This window comes from Taudactylus pleione, unplaced genomic scaffold, assembly GCF_031769625.1.
Source record: "Taudactylus pleione unplaced genomic scaffold, aTauple2 ptg000065l, whole genome shotgun sequence".
In the NCBI taxonomy this organism is placed as follows: Eukaryota; Metazoa; Chordata; class Amphibia; order Anura; family Myobatrachidae; genus Taudactylus; species Taudactylus pleione.
In genome coordinates this window covers 12,765,213-12,787,113 of record NW_028284467.1, presented here as the reverse complement: position 1 = coordinate 12,787,113, position 21,901 = coordinate 12,765,213, and the positions used below count along the sequence as shown (strand labels likewise).

Here is a 21,901-nt window from a genome sequence, read left to right as displayed (position 1 = left end):
TTTGTTGGTGAAGAGAATAGATTGTAGTTGCATCGAGCAACTGAAGCCTCTTCATCTGGCATGGTGTAATATAGAAAGTATGCTGCAGCTGTCCCAAAATATGCTAATGCATGAAGCTGCCTGGAATGTATTGTGACGCCCACCGGTGGCTTCACAGATCCAAGCAAGTGTCTACAAATACACAACAGTCGTCGCAGATCCCTCGATAATCGACCATCTGCTGCAGGAACTGAGACACTGGCACTAAGGGCCTGATTCAGACCCGGTCGCTAAGCTGCACTCGCTCGCTAGGGGCGATTATTGCACATCTGCGTATGCGTCAAAGTGCGCATGCGTGAACCAGTCATTGCGGCCGAGAATCATGCGCTCGTAGTACACAGACTGGACGCTACTTTGAGTGACAGATAGTGCCGTTTGTGGGTGGTGACAGAGGAAGGTGCTTGTGAACCAGGGAGTGGATGTGCGAACACAGGCGTGTCTGGGCGTCAAAACGGAGTTTAATGGGTGTGCATAAGTAGCAAAGTAGCGTCATTGAAAACGTCATTTGGTTGTTTTTTTGCCTCCACTGATCGCAATGCTTGCGGTGGGGTAGGGGCTACCTCAAGTGCTGCGAGCATCTCCGGTGGGTCTCGATGTTCCCGATTAATCATACACTTCCTGGAGATAACGTGTGCTAAGAGAGAGAGGTGGGCGGCTTTACACTCCTGCGTGCACTCACTGCCGTTGCCCTCTAAGACGTAGAGGGCGTCCTTAAGCCAGACAGTGCAATCGCAGGATTTGCACACCCGGCCCCTTTCGGCAGCGAGCGAGCGCAGCTTAGCGACCAGGTCTGAATCAGACCCTAAGTTTTCTGTGTACGGGATCGCAGTTGTAGGCTGAGACACACCCCAAAAACGTCCGTAACATGACTGTGTTTTTGCCGCCACTCCCCTTAACCTCCCCCAAACGGTCTCTGACCGTCAATCACTTTTCACAGAAATCCTCACTGAGCGGCATTGCTAAGGTACCCTGGCCCCTGTGCTGTGTGACTGCAATGCATGCGCAGTCGGTCGATAATCGATCAACTGCGTAAATATCAGCATTACGTCCACAGCGGAATCAGGCCCTTAGTATAGTGCAGATCAAACAACTAGTAATTTGACTCACATGCAAGTACAAATATATATCAATGTGCATATTTGTCCCAGTATTTACATTCAAGCATTAGATGTAATAGCGGACTCCTGGGGTAGCCCATGCAGTAGGGATTGTATCCCCCGGCTATATATTCTCACACGCAGCAGCGGATCACAGAAGCCGGAAGGATATATCTATTCACACAAGACGTCTCCTGAGGCGTTAGCATAGTTTAGCATCGCTGCTGTCTCCAAAGACAAAGCAGCGATGCTATAAGTGGACAATGCTGAATAAGGCCCTCTGTACTGTATATCTTTTTCAGAATAAGATGAAAAAGTGATTTTTTTGCAGGTTATATCTTTCTGCCCTTTCTGAGCAGAATTTATATAGCAGTCAGAATTTGCAGCTGCTTGTGAAACCATCCTATATAGCCACAGCAGAGTTCCCAGTGTGGCAGGGTTATATAAGCCAGGGCTTCGGCCACTTAGCTTGCCATCCAATCATTTTGTTGTGATCAGTGCAGTGTAAAATAACTAAGTACCAACATAAATAGGCACCATATTAGTTTTCAGATCATACTTGTTACATTTTGGTACCTTCTCTCTAGGAGATCCCAGAGGGGAAGTGGCACGTGCAGGGAGTGTGGAGAAAAAGCCCTTGGATACTACCATTGACGAAGTATATCACAATCCCATTGAGTACAGCCTGTTCACTATAGCATAGCTACACTTCTCTCTTCCAAGTACATCCATTTACATTATTTTGACTAGAGAATAGCGGCTCGGAACTTTCTGCCAAGTTGGGATCTCAGAACGAGGCAAAATGTCATCTTTCATGGACATCTCGGCACAGATGTCCTTCAAAAAAGATGTTTTGCCTCGTCTGAGATCCGAACTTGGAGGGAAGATCTGAGCCAAAACCAAACCACTCATCTCTAATTATGACTAAGGGGTCTATTTACTAAGCAGTGTTAGGAGACAGAGTGAAAAGTGATAAGTCAGTGATAAGGTGCCAGCCAATCAGCTCCCAACTGTCATTTTTCAACCACAGCGAGATGGCAGTTGGGAGCTGATTGGCTGGCACCTTATCACAGACTTATCACTTTTCACTTTGTCTCCTAACACTGCTTATACCCCTTTCAGACATACCGAGAATCCCGGGAATTTGGCCTGCCTCAGCCAAAAACCGGGTTGCCGCGTATGTCTGAAAGGTACCTACCCAGGAACACGTTCCAGGGTAGCCAACCCTTCAATCGACCAGGAAATTTCCCGGGATTTAAGTCCCGGGAAATTACCCTGCTTATGTCTAAATGGTGCTACCCGGGAATCTACTACTCCCGGGCTGCACCAAGCAGCTTTTACATTGAGTTGGCAGAGCAGAGCGTCCTATAGGACGCTCAGCGCTGCTGCTTTGAGTTGGCAGCGCGGACGTTCAGAGCTGCTGCTTTTAGTTGGCAGCGCAGAGCGTCTTATAGGATGCTCAGCGCTGCTGCTCACCACCCCCCGCTCCGGTGGCTGTGTACAGAGAATCCCAGCCGGATGCTGGGGACACCCGCTGGTGGGTCTGCCACAGTGGGCCGTCCACACTCCCACTGGACCACAAGGGCAGATTTAAATAATTTAATAATAATAAAATAAAATGGTGGTAGTTATTAGTCGGCTGCCTGCTGCATGATGATGACTAGGAAGGGCAGAGGAGAGGCAGGTAATATTAAAAACTGAAAACCCTGCTCTTGTCTGAAAGGGGTCTGCCTGGGAATTTCCCGGGTAGACGCTGTAGTGTGAAAGGGGGGTCTCGACCAAATACCCAGGAATTTGCACAGGAGAAATTCCCAGGTCTGAGCAGGAAATTTCCCGGGTCGTATGTCTGAAAGGGGTATTAGTAACTAGATCCCTAAGGCTTAGGCAGTGTACACACTGAGACGATGTTGTAACAATTTGTCCAATTTGGTGAAATCATAACGACATATCATGCAGTGTGTATGCATGATATGCGCGCTCCCGAGGTCACATGCGATGTCGTCAGGTTTGATGTGCTGCACATCAAACCTGACGATACTGCTTGCGGTTCCATGCATGTTAATAAAGGATGGAACGAGGGATCGTTCCGTCGTTCATTACATCGTTCTAATGTGTACCCAGGATACGATATGTTGGCCCGTCGTCTCAGCATGTACCATTATACCACGCCATTTTTATCTCATATTAATCATTTTGAAAACATTGTGCTACTTATGCTACTTTTGCGGTTAATCAATTCAGATTAATCTCTCTAGTTGCTCATTTTACAGATCAAAGACCATTTCCTACCTTGAATCAACTTAAAAAATGGCATGAATGAGAAAAGTTAATCATTCATTCTATTGTAATACATTTTCATAAATGGGCAGAATTTATCCCTTGAAGTTTACTCCGTACATTTAAATGATGGCATAGTGTGATCTAAGGTGACTGTCCTGTGTGATTATCTCATAATAAGCAAGCTGTTACAATAAGGATGATGATCAATTTAGCCCTAACGCAGAAGACTTCCATGTGCCTTTTAGCCAGGATGTAAACAGTTTCCAACTGTTAACTCAGGGGATTGGCCACTGGGAATAAAACATTCTCTTTTCATTGGCTGCAAACTACACTAATACCCCTTTTACACCAGAGCAAAAACCTGCTGGGTCTACCCAGGTTGCAACTCAGTGTAAAAGGGTCCCTGAAAAATAACCTGGGTCAAGTGACCCTGCAATCCAACCCAGGTAGCTACCAGGGTTGGACCCAGGTAATGGTGCAGTGTAAACGGTGCAACCCGGGTTATCTGACCTGGATCATGTCTAAAATGAGCGGATTGGTGGTTGTGGAGCATTCACCTGCCACTTTTTATGACCTCACAGGTTTAGCAGGGCAGACCTGAGTTCAGTGTGAACAGGGCTGACCTGGGAGTAACCCAGATCAAAGGTGCAGTGTTATACCTCTTTTCCACCAAAAACCCAGGTCCGACCTGGGTTTTTGGACATGGTTCCAACCCTGGTCAGACCCAGGTCAGACCCATTTACACTGCACCTTTGATCTGGGTTACTCCCAGGTCAGCCCTGTTCACACTGAACTCAGGTTTACACTGCACCATTACCTGGGTCCATCCTGGGTCCAACCCTGGTAGCTACCTGGGTTGGATTGCAGGGTCACTTGACCCAGGTTATTTTTCAGGGACCCTTTTACACTGAGCTGCGACCCGGGTAGACCCAGCAAAAACCCAGGTTTTTGCTCTGGTGTAAAAGGGGTATAAATGGGTCTGACCTGGGTCTGACCAGGGTTGGAACCATGTCCAAAAACCCAGGTCGGACCTGGTTTTTTGGTGGAAAAGAGGTATTACAGTGCATGCTACCATTTATAGCCTCCCTTGCCTATAAGAGCCTTCCACAAAGCTCTATATGATTAGTCTTCTAAGGGATAAATGAGGCTGTAAGTATATGTCCTAATCGGTAATATCTGCTCCCAAGCTTAGTTGATTATTGTGCTTTGAGAGCATATTAGTTAAAATCCAACAACAATTGGTGGACCATATCTCATCTGCCATTGCTCCAGTGGTTTGCTTTATCTGTGGTCTGTTGCAATTGAGTTTGTTATGCATATTATCTTTTCATTTGATTTGGGTCTTTTCTGTAGAACTGGAAGAATCTCAGAAGAAGTGTCCACCATGGTGGTACAAGTTTGCAGACACATATTTGATATGGACATGTTGTCCTCTGTGGATACAGATCAAGAAAATAGTAAATCTGATTGTAATGGATCCCTTTGTGGACTTGGCCATAACCATTTGCATTGTCCTCAATACTCTATTCATGGCTATGGAACACTACCCAATGACAGACGAATTTGAAAGCATATTATATGTAGGAAATCTGGTAAGACTGTTACTTATACTATAAATTAATGATTGATTTTAAAAAATAAATATCGGTAAAATGCTAAATGGACTAGTTCAGAGGTTCCCAAACTCCGCCATTACAGTCCACATTTTAAGGATATCCATGTTTGAGCAGAGATGACTTAATTAGTACTTCAGTCAATCTGGACTCAAGCATGGATATCCTTAAAACCTGGACTGTAGTGGCGGAGTTTGGGAACCTCTGGACTAGTTATAGAATAATCTGACAAATTCCAAACGATCCTGCTATTTTCCATGTAGAGCACCCCAGCAGCATTGTTTGTTTGTTTTATTATATGTGATGATGCTCCATAATGAAAGCCTCCATTACAGTTATATTAGTAAAATAGTAATGTGCTCTCAATACTGAGCATAATCAAAGTGTCAGTAAATGAATTAATCTGTCAACTCTGTTGCATTTAGTACTGCTGAAGAAGTCTGCGGACATGGCAACACACTCATTTCAAAGGCAGATTCATTTGTTATTTATTGCACAAGGATTTACAAATGTTCAAAAAAGCGATGGCTGTCTAATCATACTTACTGTACAATTGCATTGGTTGATCCACAGCCAAGAGTTTACTTGCAGATAGTGATGTATATATTTAAAGATAATGATAAACTATGTTAAAACCATTGTAGAAAGAATACAATGCTGTGCTATGTACTGTATATGCAGGTCCTTTCTAAGGTAAGTTTGTTGTCTAGAATACAAGATAAATTTATAATGCTCATAAACTATAAAAGGATTAGATGCTTATGTCATGCAGTATTCTTCAATATACAAAATCACAAGATATACTGTACATGCAGTTTTGGTGCTGTGGGGGAGATGTTTCAAACCTTCAAAAGGAGACAAGTTAAAAAGTTGCACATAGCAACTAATCTGTGTCCAGCTATCATTTTAAAGAATGTACTTGATAAATGATAGCTAGAAGCTGATTGGTTGCTATGGGTAACTTCTCTTACTTAGTTCTTTGAGCCCTGATGCCATTTTTTGGTTACCAGATCTTGCTAGGTTCACACCTCACACACAATTTGAGGTCCCTGCTTATGTCACGACCAGGGCTGTGTGTGCTCGGAGGCAGCGGACCTTACCTGTCCGGACGCTATGGCTGGGACCCGCTGGTGGAGGTGCGGGCACTTGGAGATCTACGCTGCATGCCAGGGAGTTCTGGAGACATACTGTCCTGAATGCTTGTGGTGAATCTGGGTCATTTTTGACAGTGCTGCAGCGTGACATGGGGGCTGCCATCTTGGAGTTCAGCATGTGACACATTCCAGCCAATCCAGGCAGAGCATTCTGGGAGTCCTAGCAACCAATCCTGCACTTCCTCCGGGTATTTAAGGGCTGATCTGCAATCCTTTCATTGCCAGTGCAATGTTATTCCCAGCTCTTGCTGGGTGCTAGTTCTCTGTGCTCCTTTGCTGTGTTTCTAGTCCAGTTTGCCTTTACTACTCTGCTTGCTTCAGGATCCAGCTACCATTGTTTACCTCCGTGTGCAACAGTGCTTCTCCTAGCTCTCGCTCCCAGTTGGGATCCCTGCTAAAGTCCACGACATCAACGTTCCCTCCGGCTATCCAGTTACCTACAGTCTGTACCCACGTGCCTTTCTGGTTAAACGGCCGTCTGAGACGCTCACTATCTAACGGGCCACTCATGAGCAGTACTCCTCTCAAGCCAGCGTCCTTCCAGTATCAGAAGACTGTTCTTAAACCCACTCCTGATTCCACTCCGGGTCCATGTCCACAACTATCCATGACAGTTTGCACTGGCCATATGGATTCGGCCAGTGGACAGGATCCTAGGACAGAACTTCTCCTAGGCATTGCCAGCCGCCTAGAGGGACTGGAGGCTTCCCAGCGACACATGACCCAATTTCTTCAGGAGATGTCGCTCTGGCAGGATAATCTTCAGGCTTCCTTGGTCACAGTGAATATGCCCTCTGCCACTAATCCGCAAGCCTCTCCAGGAGCTTCTACTCCAGCTGTGCCAGCCACTCCGGCCACTCCACCCAATCTGCATCTGCTGACTCCCAATAAGTTTGATGGAAGTCCAAAGCTGTGTAGGGGCTTCCTCAATCAGTGTGATGTTCACTTCACTCTCCAACCCACAAATTTCCCATCCGCCAAATCCAAGGTGGCCTATATAGTGTCTCTGTTATCCAGGTCTGCTCTGGACTGGGTGTCACCACTCTGGGAGAGATCCGATCCTTTATTGGAGAATTATCCTGAATTCCTGTTCTCCTTCAGGCGAATTTTTGATGAACCAGGAGAACAACCTCAGCAGCTGCTGAGATACTGCGACTTCGCCCAGGCAGCCGTCCCGTGAGTCAGTACGTTGTTCAATTCCAGATGCTGAATTAAAATGGAATGAGGAAGCATTAATCGTAGCTTTCTGGAGTGGGCTGTCGGACCGTATTAAGGATGAACTCGCCACAAGAGACTTTCCCAGTTCACTGGATCAAGTTATCTCACTCAGTAATAAAGTGGATCTTAGATACTGAGAACGACAAGCGGAAAAGACCAAAGGAGACCGCTATTGGTATCGCCCTACCAACCTCCCTAGTTCGCCTACGCCTGAGCCGGCGATGGATGAGCCCATGCAGATTAATAGGGCCCATTTGGGACCCCACTGAGGAGCGGCAAAGACGTCGCCGCGAAAATTTGTGCATGTATTGCGGAGGGACTGGTCATCTGGTGGCGTCCTGTCCTCATCATCCGGGAAACTCCTGGTCCTAACTGGCATCGGAGACACCAGGTTAGGAGTCATGTCTCGGTCTCCAGCCATGAAAAATTCTACCCTGTCCCTTTCCCTGGAACTTAAACTGTGCTTTCTCTCCTAGATTCAGGGGCAGTGGAGAATTTCATTACCTCCGAACTCGTCCTCCAACTACAGATACCTGACTCTCGATCATGGCATCACTCTATAAGCGGTTGATGGCAGCCGAATCCATAATGGTACTGTGACTTCCAAAACCCAATCTGTACGAGTCCGGGTAGGGGCTCTCCATACCGAATTTATCCAGTTCCTAGTTATTCCCAAAGCCTCACATGGGATTATCTTGGGATACCCCTGGTTATGTAGACATAACCCCAAAATTGATTGGGACTCTATGCAAATACTGTCCTGGGGTGAAGATTGTCGTACCTCCTGTTTACCCCATGTCAAACCAGTAAAAAAAAATACAAATGTCTGATAATCCGCAAATTCCTTGTCGGTATGTTTTGTTTAGTGATGTGTTCTGTAAAGCTGGAGTAGATTCTTTACCTCCACACCGGGACTGGGACTTTCCTATTGAACTGATGCCGGGCAAGACTCCTCCTAGGGGTCACACATATCCTCTGTCCTTGCCTGAAACTAAAGCAATGTCTGAATATATTCGGGAGAATCTAGAAAAAGGTTTCATCAGACCTTCCACTTCACCAGCTGGTGCAGGATTCTTTTTTGTGGCCAAGAAAGACGGAGGTCTCCGACCCTGTATAGACTATTGAGGGTTAAATGACATCACAGTGAAGAATCGTTACCCTCTGCCTCTTATTACGGAACTATTCGACAGAGTCAAGGGGGCTACAGTACTTACAAAACTGGACTTGAGAGGGGCATACAACCTCATCAGTATTCGTTCAGGGGACGAATGGAAGACCACGTTCAATACCAGGGATGGACATTTCGAGTATCTAGTGATGCCTTTTGGCTTATGCAGTGCCCCCGCGGTATTCCAGGGATTCATGAATGAGATCTTCAGAGATTTGCTTTACTCCTCGGTCGTAGTGTATCTTGATTATATTTTGATCTTCTCTACTTCACTCGAGAAACATCGAGGTCACGTATAAGAAGTCTTATCCCAGTTGAGAAAGAATCATTTATACTGTAAGCTTGAGAAATGCGTCTTCGAGGTGCATTCTATCCCTTTCCTAGGTTATATCATCTCAGGGTCTGGATTGGAGATGGACCCAAAGAAGATACAGGCCATTCTCGATTGGTCCCGACCTACTTCCTTAAAGGCAGTTCAGAGGTTCCTAGGGTTTTCCAACTATTCTAGGTAATTTATCAAGGGCTTTTCCACCTTGGTGGCACCAATATCTGCATTGACCCAGAAAGGAGCTACCCCCTGTCAGTGGCCACCCGAAGCCGAAACAGCCTTCCAACTACTTAAACAAGCTTTCATCACTGCTCCCATTCTAAGACAACCCAATGTAGAGAACCCTTTTTTGCTAGAGATGGATGCCTCTTCCAGAGCAGTAGGAGCGGTACTTTCTCAGAGATTTGAGGATAACAAAATACATCCCTGTGGGTATTATTTTCATCTGCAGAAAAGAACTACCCTATTGGAGAGCAGGAATTGTTAGCAGTTAAGCTTGCTTTTGAAGAGTGGCAGTATTTACTTGAAGGCGCCAAGTACCATATCACTGTGTACACTGATCACAAGAATTTACTCTTTTTGAAAAATATTCAATGCATCAGTCCTCGCCTAGCCCGATGGGCAATTTTCGTCTCCCATTTTGAAGTCAATCTAACCTTTCGCCCAGGATCACAGAATTTAAAAGCTGATGCAATGTCACGATCTTTCTCTTCCGAGAGTTCTGCCGGAGATCTTGTAGTAGCACCTGTCCTAGAATCCAAAGTTTTTGCCGCTACCAATATCCAGCCACCTTCAGGGAAGATCTATGTAGTTCCAGACCCGAGGAAGCAACTTCTAACCTGGGCACATTCATCACAATTTTCCGGTCATGCCAGCACCCAAAAAACCCTAGAATTCCTTCAACAATCCTATTGGTGGCCTACCATGAAAACCGAAGTCACAGAATTCATTGCCTCCTGCATCCGGTATGCCCGGCACAAGACTTCTCGACAAGCACCAGCAGGAGAGCTCAGACGCCTTTCCATCCCAACTCGTCCTTGGTCCCACTTGTCCATGGATTTTGTGACTGACCTGCCCATCTCAAAAGGCTACACCACCATTTGGGTAATGATAGACCATTTCACAAAGATGGTACATTATATAGCTCTTAAGAAATTGCCTTCTGCCCCTGAATTGGCTCAACTCTTCGTTTCCCATATTTTTCGCCTACATGGATTACCAGCTGAAATTGTGTCTGACTGCGGAGTCCAGTTCGTGGCAAAGTTTTGGAGAGCTTTATGTTCAGCCCTGAAGGTCAAGTTAAAATTCTCCACAGCTTATCATCCCCAAACTAATGGGAGCACGGAGAGAGTGAACCAGGACCTTGAGACATTTTTGAGGCTCTACATGTCTTCCTCTCAAGACAATTGGGTAGATTCCTTACCATGGGCAGAGTTTACACATAGCATCTCATATCACTCTTCTACTGGACAAACTCCGTTCCTCGTGGTCTATGGCTACCATCCCAGAGTTCCAGAGTTCACAAGTCTGCCAGCCTTTGATGTACCAGCAGTGACTACTTCTTTATGGAACTGTTCTCAAATTTGGTCCCGGATTCATTCTTATCTGTTGAAAACATCTCATCGATATAAATTAGGTCGGAACGGAAGAGAAGAGTTGCTCCTAGCATGAAAGCAGGGGATCAGGTATGGCTCTCCACCCGTAACCTACATTTAAGGGTTCCCTCCATGAAGTTTGCCCCTCGCTTCATCGGCCAATTAACCATCACAGAGGTAATTAATCTTGTAGCTTACAAGCTAAGGCTACCTACTTAACTCAAGGGTCCAAACTCCTTCCACGTCTCCTTACTCAAGCCACTTGTTCTTAACCGATTCTTACAAGTCCTGCCACCATCTCCCAAAGTCCAGACTGAGAGAGGGGTGGAGTTCGAGGTTAAGCAGGTCTTGGATGCTCGATTCCGTTATGGACAACTTCAGTACCTGTTTGACTGGAAGGGCTATGGCCCAGAAGAAAGATGTTGGGTGAAAGAAAGAGATGTCAACGCACCCCGTCTCATTCAAAAATGTAATTCCGAAAACCCAAGAGGTGCCCAGAGGTCACCCATAAAGGATTTCAGCATGTGACACATTCCAGCTAATCCAGGCAGAGCATTCCGGGAGTCCTAGCAACCAATCCTGCACTTCCTCCGGGTATTTAAGGGCTGTTCTGCAGTCCTTTCATTGCCAGTGCAACGTTATTACCAGCTCCTGCTGGGTACTAGTTCTCTGTGCTCCTTTGCTGTGTTTCCAGTCCAGTTTGCCTTTACTACTCTGCTTGCTTCAGGATCCAGCTACCATTGTTTACCTCTGTGTGCAGCAGTGCTTCTCCTAGCTCTTGCTCCCAGTTGGGATCCCTGCTAAAGTCCACAACATCAACATCCCCTCCGGTCCTGTTACCTACAGTCGGTACCCACTCACTATCTAACGGGCCACTCATGAGCAGTACTCCTCTCAAGCCAGCGTCCTTCCAGTATCAGAAGACTGTTCTTAAAACCCACTCCTGATTCCACTCCGGGTCCAAGTCCACAACCATCCATGGCAATGATACACCAAAATAAAATATAAATTTGAATTTTTAAATGAGTATGCCTAAAACATATGCAAATCTTTTGTTATACTATTGCAGTATTGGCTAGTGCATTTTCTAATCATGTAAAACATAATATATATTTCTTTGTCTTACAGGTTTTTACTGGCATTTTTACAGCAGAGATGTTTTTAAAACTTGTAGCAATGGATCCATACTATTACTTTCAGGAAGGCTGGAACATTTTTGACAGCTTTATAGTGTCTCTCAGTTTAATGGAGTTGGGTCTTCAGGATGTGGAAGGACTTTCAGTGCTGCGTTCTTTTCGATTGGTATAATCACACTAATGTTTACTTTTCACATCACTCCTAGATTTTAGAAAATCTGTTTCAGCCAAGAACAAATTGTGCCCTCTAGTGGTTCAGTTATGAACACTAGGGATTCTCAGCTCCAGTCTTCAGGTTCCCTAGAGTTCTGATTTTGCTGAATGGGAACAGGTATAATAATTACTAAACCAATTAAATATAAGAATTTTCCTGTTCCTAATTTTACAAGTCTTCTGAAGTGTCCTGAAGACCAGAGTTGCGAAAATCTTGATTTCAAGGTTCCCCAGGCACCTATACATATTTATATAGCAAGTATACATGGCATGCCGATTCTTAGGTCCAGTAATGATTAGCAGACAGCTCACTGTGCACCAGCTTCTTCTTTCTTTATGCCTTATGCTTTTCTGCAAGTCATAATGCAGAGAATAAAGCTGGGTACACACCTAAACGACGGTGCGATGTAACGATACATTGCATCGCTGTACACCCAATATGATGGGTACGATATATATCATTCTATTCTGCATCTGAACGATGTATAGTACAATACAGTGTGTGTCCAACTTGAGCCTGAAATTGAGCTTACTTTATGCCCAGAGTTGTCTTACCTCAATATCATGTGACCACATGTGCATAGTACCAGGAGGTCTTGCAGAGCCAGCAGCACACATGAGATCAGACTAGGAGGGAGGTGTGGTCATTATGACATGGTCTCCCTACTTCCTCCACGAGGTTGAACTGTTAGATTCCTGATTACTTTATTAACGTAGGATAATGAAATTGTAGGTATTGTCGTACTAGTTCTTAGATAAATATTGGCTGGTCAATGGTACTTCTAGTGAGGGGTGAATGGATTGTTTGTAAAGTGCTTTATGTGGAATCTGAGGAACATGAAGAAAATGAGGGTTGAAATGATGATGAGGGCTGTCAAAAGAGCAGAGCAGAGCATACGCATCTATCCTGGGCATATGCATCGGTTGCAAGCTCCGGACTGAAAGCAGAATGGGGGGTACGGTAGACTACAGCGGGATCACCGTACCCGTACCAAAATTTTGCTATGGGGCCAGACAATGCCCTGTTCCCCCACTTCTTAGTGGGAAGTCCACTCACATTTTAATACTCCCCTTTTTGTATTAGGATTGTAGATATTTGACAGAAAAAAAAAAATCTATGATGAGATCTTTTAAAAACAGCTCAAATATGAAGCAGGAAAAACAATAACTAATGTATGCAAAGCATCTTGTCAAATGGGAGATAGAACAGACAGAAAAAACTGATTTATCAATAATATCAGCATTAGGCAAAGAAGGTCTGGAAGGGATAGAGACTGTGAGACCAATGAATTTTTTGATGACATGAAATCTTGTTGGTCTGCACCAACTTACTACTGTTTAGGTCACTGTACCTTTGTAAGAAAAATAATAGAACATAATAATGACAATACAGTAATAAACACTATTGTAAAGGATTAAAAAGACCTGCTTGTTCAAGATATTGAAATTTGTAAATGGTAAAAACTTGAGAGGTACAATGTGAGTTAAAGTATAAAGTATAACCATTAGTAATAAGATAGTTTTGCCATGAATTGTAGCATTCATATTCACCATTAATTAAAAGAAAATGTTGTGTTTTACCAACAGTTGAGAGTCTTCAAGCTAGCCAAGTCCTGGCCTACACTAAACATGCTGATTAAAATCATCGGGAACTCTGTCGGTGCTTTGGGTAACCTGACTGTGGTGCTCGCCATCATTGTTTTCATTTTTGCTGTGGTGGGAATGCAGTTATTTGGCAAAAACTACAAAGACTGTGTCTGCAAAATAAACCCAGATTGTGTGCTGCCGCGCTGGCACATGAATGATTTCTTTCATTCCTTCCTCATTGTTTTCCGAGTCTTGTGTGGAGAATGGATTGAAACTATGTGGGACTGTATGGAGGTCGCAGGACAGGCAATGTGTCTGGTTGTCTTTATGATGGTGATGGTTATTGGTAACCTAGTGGTAAGTATATATATTTATTTGATGTACTCATTTATTTATTACATTTTTCACACATTGGAGGCAGCCTCATGCCTCAGTGATGTCACTAGTTCCTCGGATATAAGTATATTTAAGTATATAAGCTACATTCTCATGATTATCAGGTCATCTCCCCAATAAGTGTCTCCACTGTGTTAATATGCTATTTTCTTGTGTCATACAGATGTGTCCACATACATCTTACCTCCATGCGCTATAAGTCGCCATAAACATAACATGTGAGCGCCGTGGCATAACTTGGTAGCGTGAAGCGTCTTTTTGTGCAACTTTTTATCATTTTAATCAGCAGAAGCTGCTTGTGCATCATATTCACTTAGCGAATAAGATGCATTTGAAGGTAAAAAGTCGCACAAAAAGACGCTCTGCGCTACTGAATCACGTCACGGCTCAATTAGAAGGGCTGTTTAATGCACAGGGAAGTAAGATGTATGTGGACACATCTGTATAGACAGTTTGGGTGGTACACATTGGCGAATCTATAATGGATGCTGGTGTGTGGTGTTCATGGGTCAGTGAGTCAAGGGGGACCCAGACCACCCACTCTCCATGTGTTACAATGTCTGATCCGACAGTCCCTCACACCAAAGTTCTGACTATTTTTTCAGAAATACCGCACCTGCAATTATGTGGCAAATTACCTTATTTCCATATATATAGATGGAACAAGGGCGCAAGTGTGGAGGATAGCAAAGATTCTGAGTCTTTTCTATTTTCTGCACATGCACCTTGCCATATATTCAGTGGGAGCAGGTTCTACACCAGGGGTGGGGAACCTTTTTTCTGATGACAGCCATTTTGATTTATAAAATATTATTCGCGGGGCCGGTGCAGGCCACGACCCCTCTGTGTGATGTCACACTAGGGTGGGGCCACAATTGCCAGTGATTACAGCAATGCCCAGAGCATCCTGAGGATGCTCCGGGGAGCTGTAAGGTCAGCGGTGTGACTGTCTGAAGCTTCCTAAGGATACTCCAGGTGGCACTGCTGCATAGATTCTGGCTGCAGGGTGCCATTCTAGGCCAGATGCCAGATGAGGCTAGCAGAGAAAAGCTCAGAGGGCCAGACCAAATGATTGAGGTTCCCCATCCCTGTTCTACAGGATATACAGTTACTCCCTCTGGTGTAATCGTATTTGTACGAATACAAAGCTAGGGGAAAGGGGGAAAAAAGGGGATAACGACGCACAGGCAAATGAGTGAGTTTATATAGTATGTGTTATTGATAATGGACCGCTATTCCTATTCACTAATTGTAATGTATGGGGAAAGTGAACAGTATATACTCGGCAGTGGCGGTGCTCACTAGAGTTGGATACAATATTAGAAAAGACAAAAGAGAAAAGAACTCTGTTTGGTGAACACTCCTTAAGTTGACGAATAATAAAGAAAATTAAAACTTAACTTTTAATTAAATATACTCTAAAAAAAGAGATTAAATATCATATGTATGCGTATACAGCATCCAATTGACATCAATCTATATAAAATGTGTGACACATATATGACACAACAAAACAAAACAAAACAAAAATAATTCACATAAAAAATTGATCTCAATGTGATTATAATGATCAAAATTTGTCCATCTTTTAATAGGGCGAAATATTTAGATCATTAATATGTATGCACAGAAATCTTCAGATAGCAATATCATGAAGTATCGGCCATGCAATCTATAAATGTTACATATCATAATGCATCCAAGTGTACCCTTCGTTTTGTCATATCCAATCAAAGTGTCAGGTACAAGTAATAAGTAAGGTCAGGGTATAGAGCTACTACTCCTCATTCTACTGCTCCTCACCTGTGCAAGATGCTATATGTGAGGAGTGAGAGATTACCGGAGACCCGATTACACTTAGAAACAGCAGGATAACAGGGACGTAGTGAAATTTCATTTCTGCTGTTGGGTGTCGTACTGGACGCATAGGACACTCAATGTGAGAACTAATCAAATGAGATTGTCCGCAGTTAATAGAGGTAAAGAAAACATTATTTGCAAAAGATATCCAGATATATGAAACGAAAAACAGTGCATCAATCAAACAAGTACATTTCTTATTCATATGGTTGCATATAATAACACTTGACCATAAGTTCAATGTGTAAAAAACACCTAAAATATCAATAATTTGAGCAACCAAAAAAGCACCTATCCATTAGTGCAAAAACATATATGGCACATAAAGTGGATTTCATAGAAGTTGCACTTGTAACATTCAAAGTAAACATATTACAGAGCAGTGTCAACTTAGATCATCAAACTGTGTTTCTCTGAAAGATAATATTCAAAAGATCTTGTTTATATACATTACTTATCTCCTATATAGGTTAGAATCATACTTTAGAATCAGATATATCCTGTAAGAGCATCATTTCAGGATTGCACAGTATTAGCAGATCGCAATGGATGACAGAAATAAAGTGTGTATCATTCACCTATCTACTATGTATCCACTATGCAACAATAAATACAGAGTTATTATATTGGTTATATATTGGTTATAGTGCTAAATGAAAAGGGGGTCGGGGTGGTGGAGGGAAAGTAAAAGTACTGATCAAATATAATGTATACCTATAACCGCTGCTGTTTCTAACCGTGCTTCCACGTGAGGAACACAGTGATCTATAGAAATGTAGTCGCTAGGGACTCATTCAATGAGGTCAGTAATCTGCATACCTTATAATGTCCTGTGTAGCAAATAATATGAATCACGCTATGGGGTACAAACTTGTAGCTCTTTTTTTAGAGTATATTTGATTAAAAGTTCTGTTTTAATTTTCTTTATTATTCATCAACTTAAGGAGTGCTCACCAAACAGAGGGCCTGATTCAGACCCGGTCGCAATATGCGATCGCTCGCATTCAGAAAGGTGCCAACTATTCAAACGATGCAGTCGCACTGCGTCATGCCTCCTATGTCTTAGCGAGCGGCGGTAATGAGCGTACGCAATTGTTTAAAGACGCCCTTTTGCCACTCGCAACACACGTCATCTCAGGGAATTCTATGATTAATCGGGAGCCACCGGAGCTGCTCGCAACCCTTGTGGTTGCCTTTCCCTACCGCAAACAGTGCGATCAGTGAGGGTTGAAATACATGCAGGTGACGTGTACAATGACGCTACTTTGCTAATTATGCATTCCCATTAAACGCCGTTTTGGCGGTCAGACACTCCTGTATTCGCACATCCACTCCCCCGTTCCCAAACACCTTCCCTTGTTACTACCCTCAAACGGCACTATCTGTCGCTAAAAGTAGTGGCCAGATAGTGCCATATGAGCGGCCGTTGTGAGATCACAATGACTGGCTTGCTCACGTGCACTGCGAATTATATGCATGCGCAGTTAGCCAAAAATCGCTCAGAGCGAGTGTTTGCCCCATTGCGACCGGGTCTGAATCAGGCCCAGAGTTCTTTTCTCTTTTGTCTTTTGTAATAGTATTTGTATAATAATGATCCTGCCCCAAACAACTGCTTAGAGAGTCTGGTGTACTATAATGTGTTTATTGTTTTCATTTCAAAAGGAAAAAAATTAATCGGACAGATACATTAACTTCTCCAACCTTATATGCATAATACATTTCCCTAGCAAGTTACACTGTATTCTGAAAGCAATAATGTAAAAAAAAATTTATTTCTACAATATTCCAGACAGTTTTTATTGGTGTTTACTTTACACAATTTTCAGCTGACATTGAATGCTTCTTCATCCTACATTACAGCAGTCATTTAGGGGCATATTTATGAAGTAACGTATATACAGTATGTAACTACAGATTCTTGCTGGTACAGCCAATGCACACTGGGGTAACTGACTAATGCCATTATCTAATGGAGGCAAACTCCAAAAGCTTAGTTGTCAAATGGCAACATAATATATCACCGTCCACATTGAGAACTATAGGAACGGATGCTGAGAGCGTTGATTTACTGAACATATTATATATATTAGAAATAGCTCCTGTCTTTAATAGCCCTGATATCATATTGTTTTAAGTGTTACCTACTAGATATAAAACTCTGTTTTGTTTTGTTTAATTATGTATTTAAAATCCTAATTGTTCTTCATTATGTAATGTTCAACATGTATCTTATTTATAAATACTACAAAAACTTTCAAATATTCAATATGGAAATGGCTAACACATTGGGAGCTATTTATCAATATATATGTCCCATTACTGAAGTGAGGCTCTTTTTTTTTTCATCCACACTTTTCTCTCCATATAAAAAGAAAATAAAAAACAAAAACATACATCACTACTATATAACAACATATAACCATAGCAGCAGAGCAATACTTGGCTGCTTCTGCGATACTAACTTGGAACGGCAAGGATTAACTTACTGCTATACATGGCCAGTCTCTACCTCTGTGCGCTGATGTGATGTGTCTGAAGTTGCAAGTACAGATGTGTCCACATACATCCATCCTCCGTGCGCTACAAGTCGCACTACACATATGGCGGGAGCTCTGTGTGACTTGGTAGCGCCAAACGTCTTTTGTGCGACTTTTTACCTTCAAATGCGTCTTATTTACACATCGACTAGATAGCACAAGCAGCTTCTGCTGATTAAAATTATATGCAGCATGCCCATGTTCTCTGTGTGTGACTGCGGGTGTATCTGCATGCAAAACGCTATGTTACAGTGTTACAGCCGCTGACACTTTAACATAGCGTTTCGCATGCAGACCACCCGCACTCGCTCACAGAACATAGTCATGCTGCATATCATTTTAATCAGCAGAAGCTGCTTGTGCTATCTATTCACATCGCTGTGCGAATAAGACATGTGAAGGTAAAAAGTCGCACAAAAGACGCTCTGCGCTACCGAGTCACGACACGGCATGGCGCGACTAGAAGGGCTGTTTAACGCGCAAGAAGACTAGATGTATGAGGACCCATCTGTAGATGCTTGCATGCTGCATCTTGTGCAGACGGAGGCTAACGTGAAATAGGTGTTTCTGGCCAGCGAGTATAAAGACTCACAGAGCGGCTTTTCCGATGGGAGTGTTGTGGGCGTGTGTCCACTCTAAACCTCCGTGCGATTCTGAGCCGTGCCTACTGTTTCAGATGGGTATCTTGCACCCAGCATGGGGCTGGTGCAAGTGCAATGCTAATAATGATGGCAGCTGCGCCTGTAAACACTAGAACAGTTGGCAGGATAGGCTTGCATTTTCAGATGAGCAGATTTGCAACTTTGGCGACATGAGTACAATGCTGCAGCCATAGGGAAAGTGGACGCAGAAGCATCAGATTCAGACTCAGCACCTTGGGCTTTCAGTTCAGTTGGGCTTTGGAAAATAAATACAACTTGGATTACATTTTTATTAAAAAGATAAATCAAAACTTTTATTCTTTTAAAAACTGCATCAATCAAAGGTATTCATTTATTAACACTGCAAATAAGCAACATCAGCAATCTACCAGTAATCAGATTAGTCCATGCTATAAAGCTTCCTTGCACTTTTGCGCATTGTTAGTAGATAACCAACAATGAGTCATTTTAATACGTGAACATTAAATCTACTGCTACTAATGTCATTATGTTACTTTTCTTAGGTATTGAACCTGTTCCTGGCTTTGTTACTGAGCTCGTTCAGTGCAGACAATCTGGCTGCCACGGATGATGATGGAGAAATGAACAACCTTCAGATATCGGCCATTCGAATAAAAAAAGGCATAGCTTGGTTTAAACAACATGTGCACAACTTTATACAGAAGCACTTTAAAAAGAAAAATGGTGACGAGAAACCGTTGGATGACATGTACGAGAAAAAAAGCTGCTTAGTTAATCATGCAGGGGTGGACATCAATCGGGATATGGACTATCAGAAGAACGGGAATGGCACAACCAGTGGTATTGGAAGCAGTGTGGAAAAATATATGATAGACGAGGATCACATGTCTTTCATAAATAACCCAAACCTCACAGTCAAAGTGCCCATTGCAGTAGGAGAGTCTGATTTTGAGAATCTTAACACGGAAGATATCAGCAGTGTATCTGATGAAGAAGTAAGTTAAAATGTGATTACCAGTTCTCAAAGACCAAACAAAATACATTTTTTTAAAGCATATGAGCTTTTAATTATATTCATCAGTACTCATGGCTATATTTCAGCCACATAGCTAATACAGAAATCACACATAGAAAGATCTGATTGCATAGATTAAGCCATTGGTAGCTGGTCTAACCAACTGCAATACAAGGGGCATACTCATTCTGGTCAGCTGAGCTCAAAAAGTTTTTGTGAACATTATATTACAGATAATCTGCCCTACTTCAATAACAAGATCAGATCGGTCAGTTAACAATCATTAGAGGGCTGCATGTGATATAGGACCTTATTCAGAGTCATGCGCATGCGCGAGCCCCTGCTAACGACGGGTGATCCGTAATTAGCGGGGTCGAAGCAGACGGAGCGAGCTGTCGATGTTGATTGACAGCTCGCTCCGTTTGCTAGGCGGGCCGGGGGCGTGCCTGGCCAAACGGAGGCGTTCCAGTAGGACCGCTTGCCGTTTGGGGGCGGCCCCACTGACATCATCAGTGATGTCAGTGGGGAGCTTCCTGCTCGATCAGAGCAGGAAGCTCCCTGGGGCTTAAGGTTGACGAGACCCTACCCTAGGGTCTCGTCGTAAGCCCCGATGGTCGCGATGGTCTTGACCATCGCGACCATCTCCCTTAGCGGTCGTTAGAGCTATGGGTGTTAACCCACAGCCTAACGACCGACATGGAGGCGGCCGTTCAGGATACAACGGCCGCCCTGTTTCTGAGCGACCGCTTGCATCCTACGACCGCCTCTGAATGAGACCCATAATGTGGGGTGATTTTATTTAAGTGCGATTTGCTTTGCACATTGTTTAATGCAGCTTAAGTGCCATGATCAATTATTAGTTTTATTTGAAAATACAGTAAATGATATCCGATTGGCACTCCAATAACACTTATGCAGCCTGATAAAGAAACCTACAGATACTGTTCTTCTCTAGGAAAATGTGTCAAGGCAGAGTAATAGTTCTCTCTGGTGCTCAGTGTGTGATCCTCAGGCAATAGAGGTTAAGTTTCCGTTTTCTAATAAAGTTTGTTTCTTAAGATATATATTTTTGTCCTAAATCATCACTATATCTAGGCTTGGACTGTCCCACAGGGGTACAGGGGAAATCCCTGGTGGGCCCCACTGCCTGAGTGCCCCACCTCCTCCTCTAGGTGCAAAGTTCCAGACTGTGCAATGAATTCTACATTGTTACTCTATTAGAGGGTCATTTACCAGGTCATGCAGGACCGCTGATAAACCAGTTCTTGGTTTGCTTCTATAGAAACGACACCAATATTTGTCTAATAGTTAGTCAAGCTACTGTGCTGGCTGACCACATCCCTTACGCATGGACCCCAATTACTGCATTCCCCCAGTGGGCCCTTTATGCTCCAGCCTCACACTGACTATGGGCCTGATTCAGACCCGGACGCTATTTGCGGGCGCTCGTTCTTAAAAAGGGGCCGGATATTTAAATTGAGCGCTCGCTCTTTGCGGTGTGTTGACGCCTCTATGTTTGAGTGAGCGTCCGAAAATTGCGCTCGCTATCATGTAAAGACGCCCCTTTGCCGTTCGCATCACACGTCATCTCCGTTATTTATTAGATTAATCGGGAACATCGAAAGGCACCTCGCAGTGCTTGTGGTAGGATTTACTTCCCGCTATCACTGCGAGCAGTTCAGGCTAAAAGACAACCAAGTGACGTGGTCGATGACGCTCCTTTACTAATTATGCACTCCCATTAAACGCCCTTTTCACCGTTAGGCACGCCTGCGTTCGGATCTCCACTCCTCCGTTTTCAAGCACCTTCCCCTGTTACCACCCACAAACGATACATTCTGTCAATCAAATTAGCAGCCCCCTGTTGTTTTACGAGCACGCGATTTCCGACCGCAATGACTGGTTTGCGCATGCGCATTGCGAACCATACGCATGCGCAGTTGTGCGAACATCGCTCAGAGCGAACGAGCGGCCGCTTACGAGCGGCTCTGAATCAAGCCCTATATCCCCTTTTGGTATTGTACTTCACATTGAAGCGTAGT

At 43.7% G+C, this 21,901-nt stretch overlaps 1 protein-coding gene across 1 annotated transcript in view; it reads left to right on the top strand.

Moving 5' to 3' along the window:
• Nucleotides 1-21,901, top strand: part of SCN8A (sodium voltage-gated channel alpha subunit 8) — a 181,112-nt gene that overhangs the window by 97,049 nt on the left and 62,162 nt on the right. The window contains exons 13-16 of the mRNA XM_088465943.1: nt 4,770-5,008; nt 11,621-11,794; nt 13,429-13,785; nt 19,387-19,839. Of these exons, the coding sequence (XP_088322069.1) occupies nt 4,770-5,008; nt 11,621-11,794; nt 13,429-13,785; nt 19,387-19,839 (1,223 nt within the window). The remainder of the gene's footprint in view (nt 1-4,769; nt 5,009-11,620; nt 11,795-13,428; nt 13,786-19,386; nt 19,840-21,901) is intronic.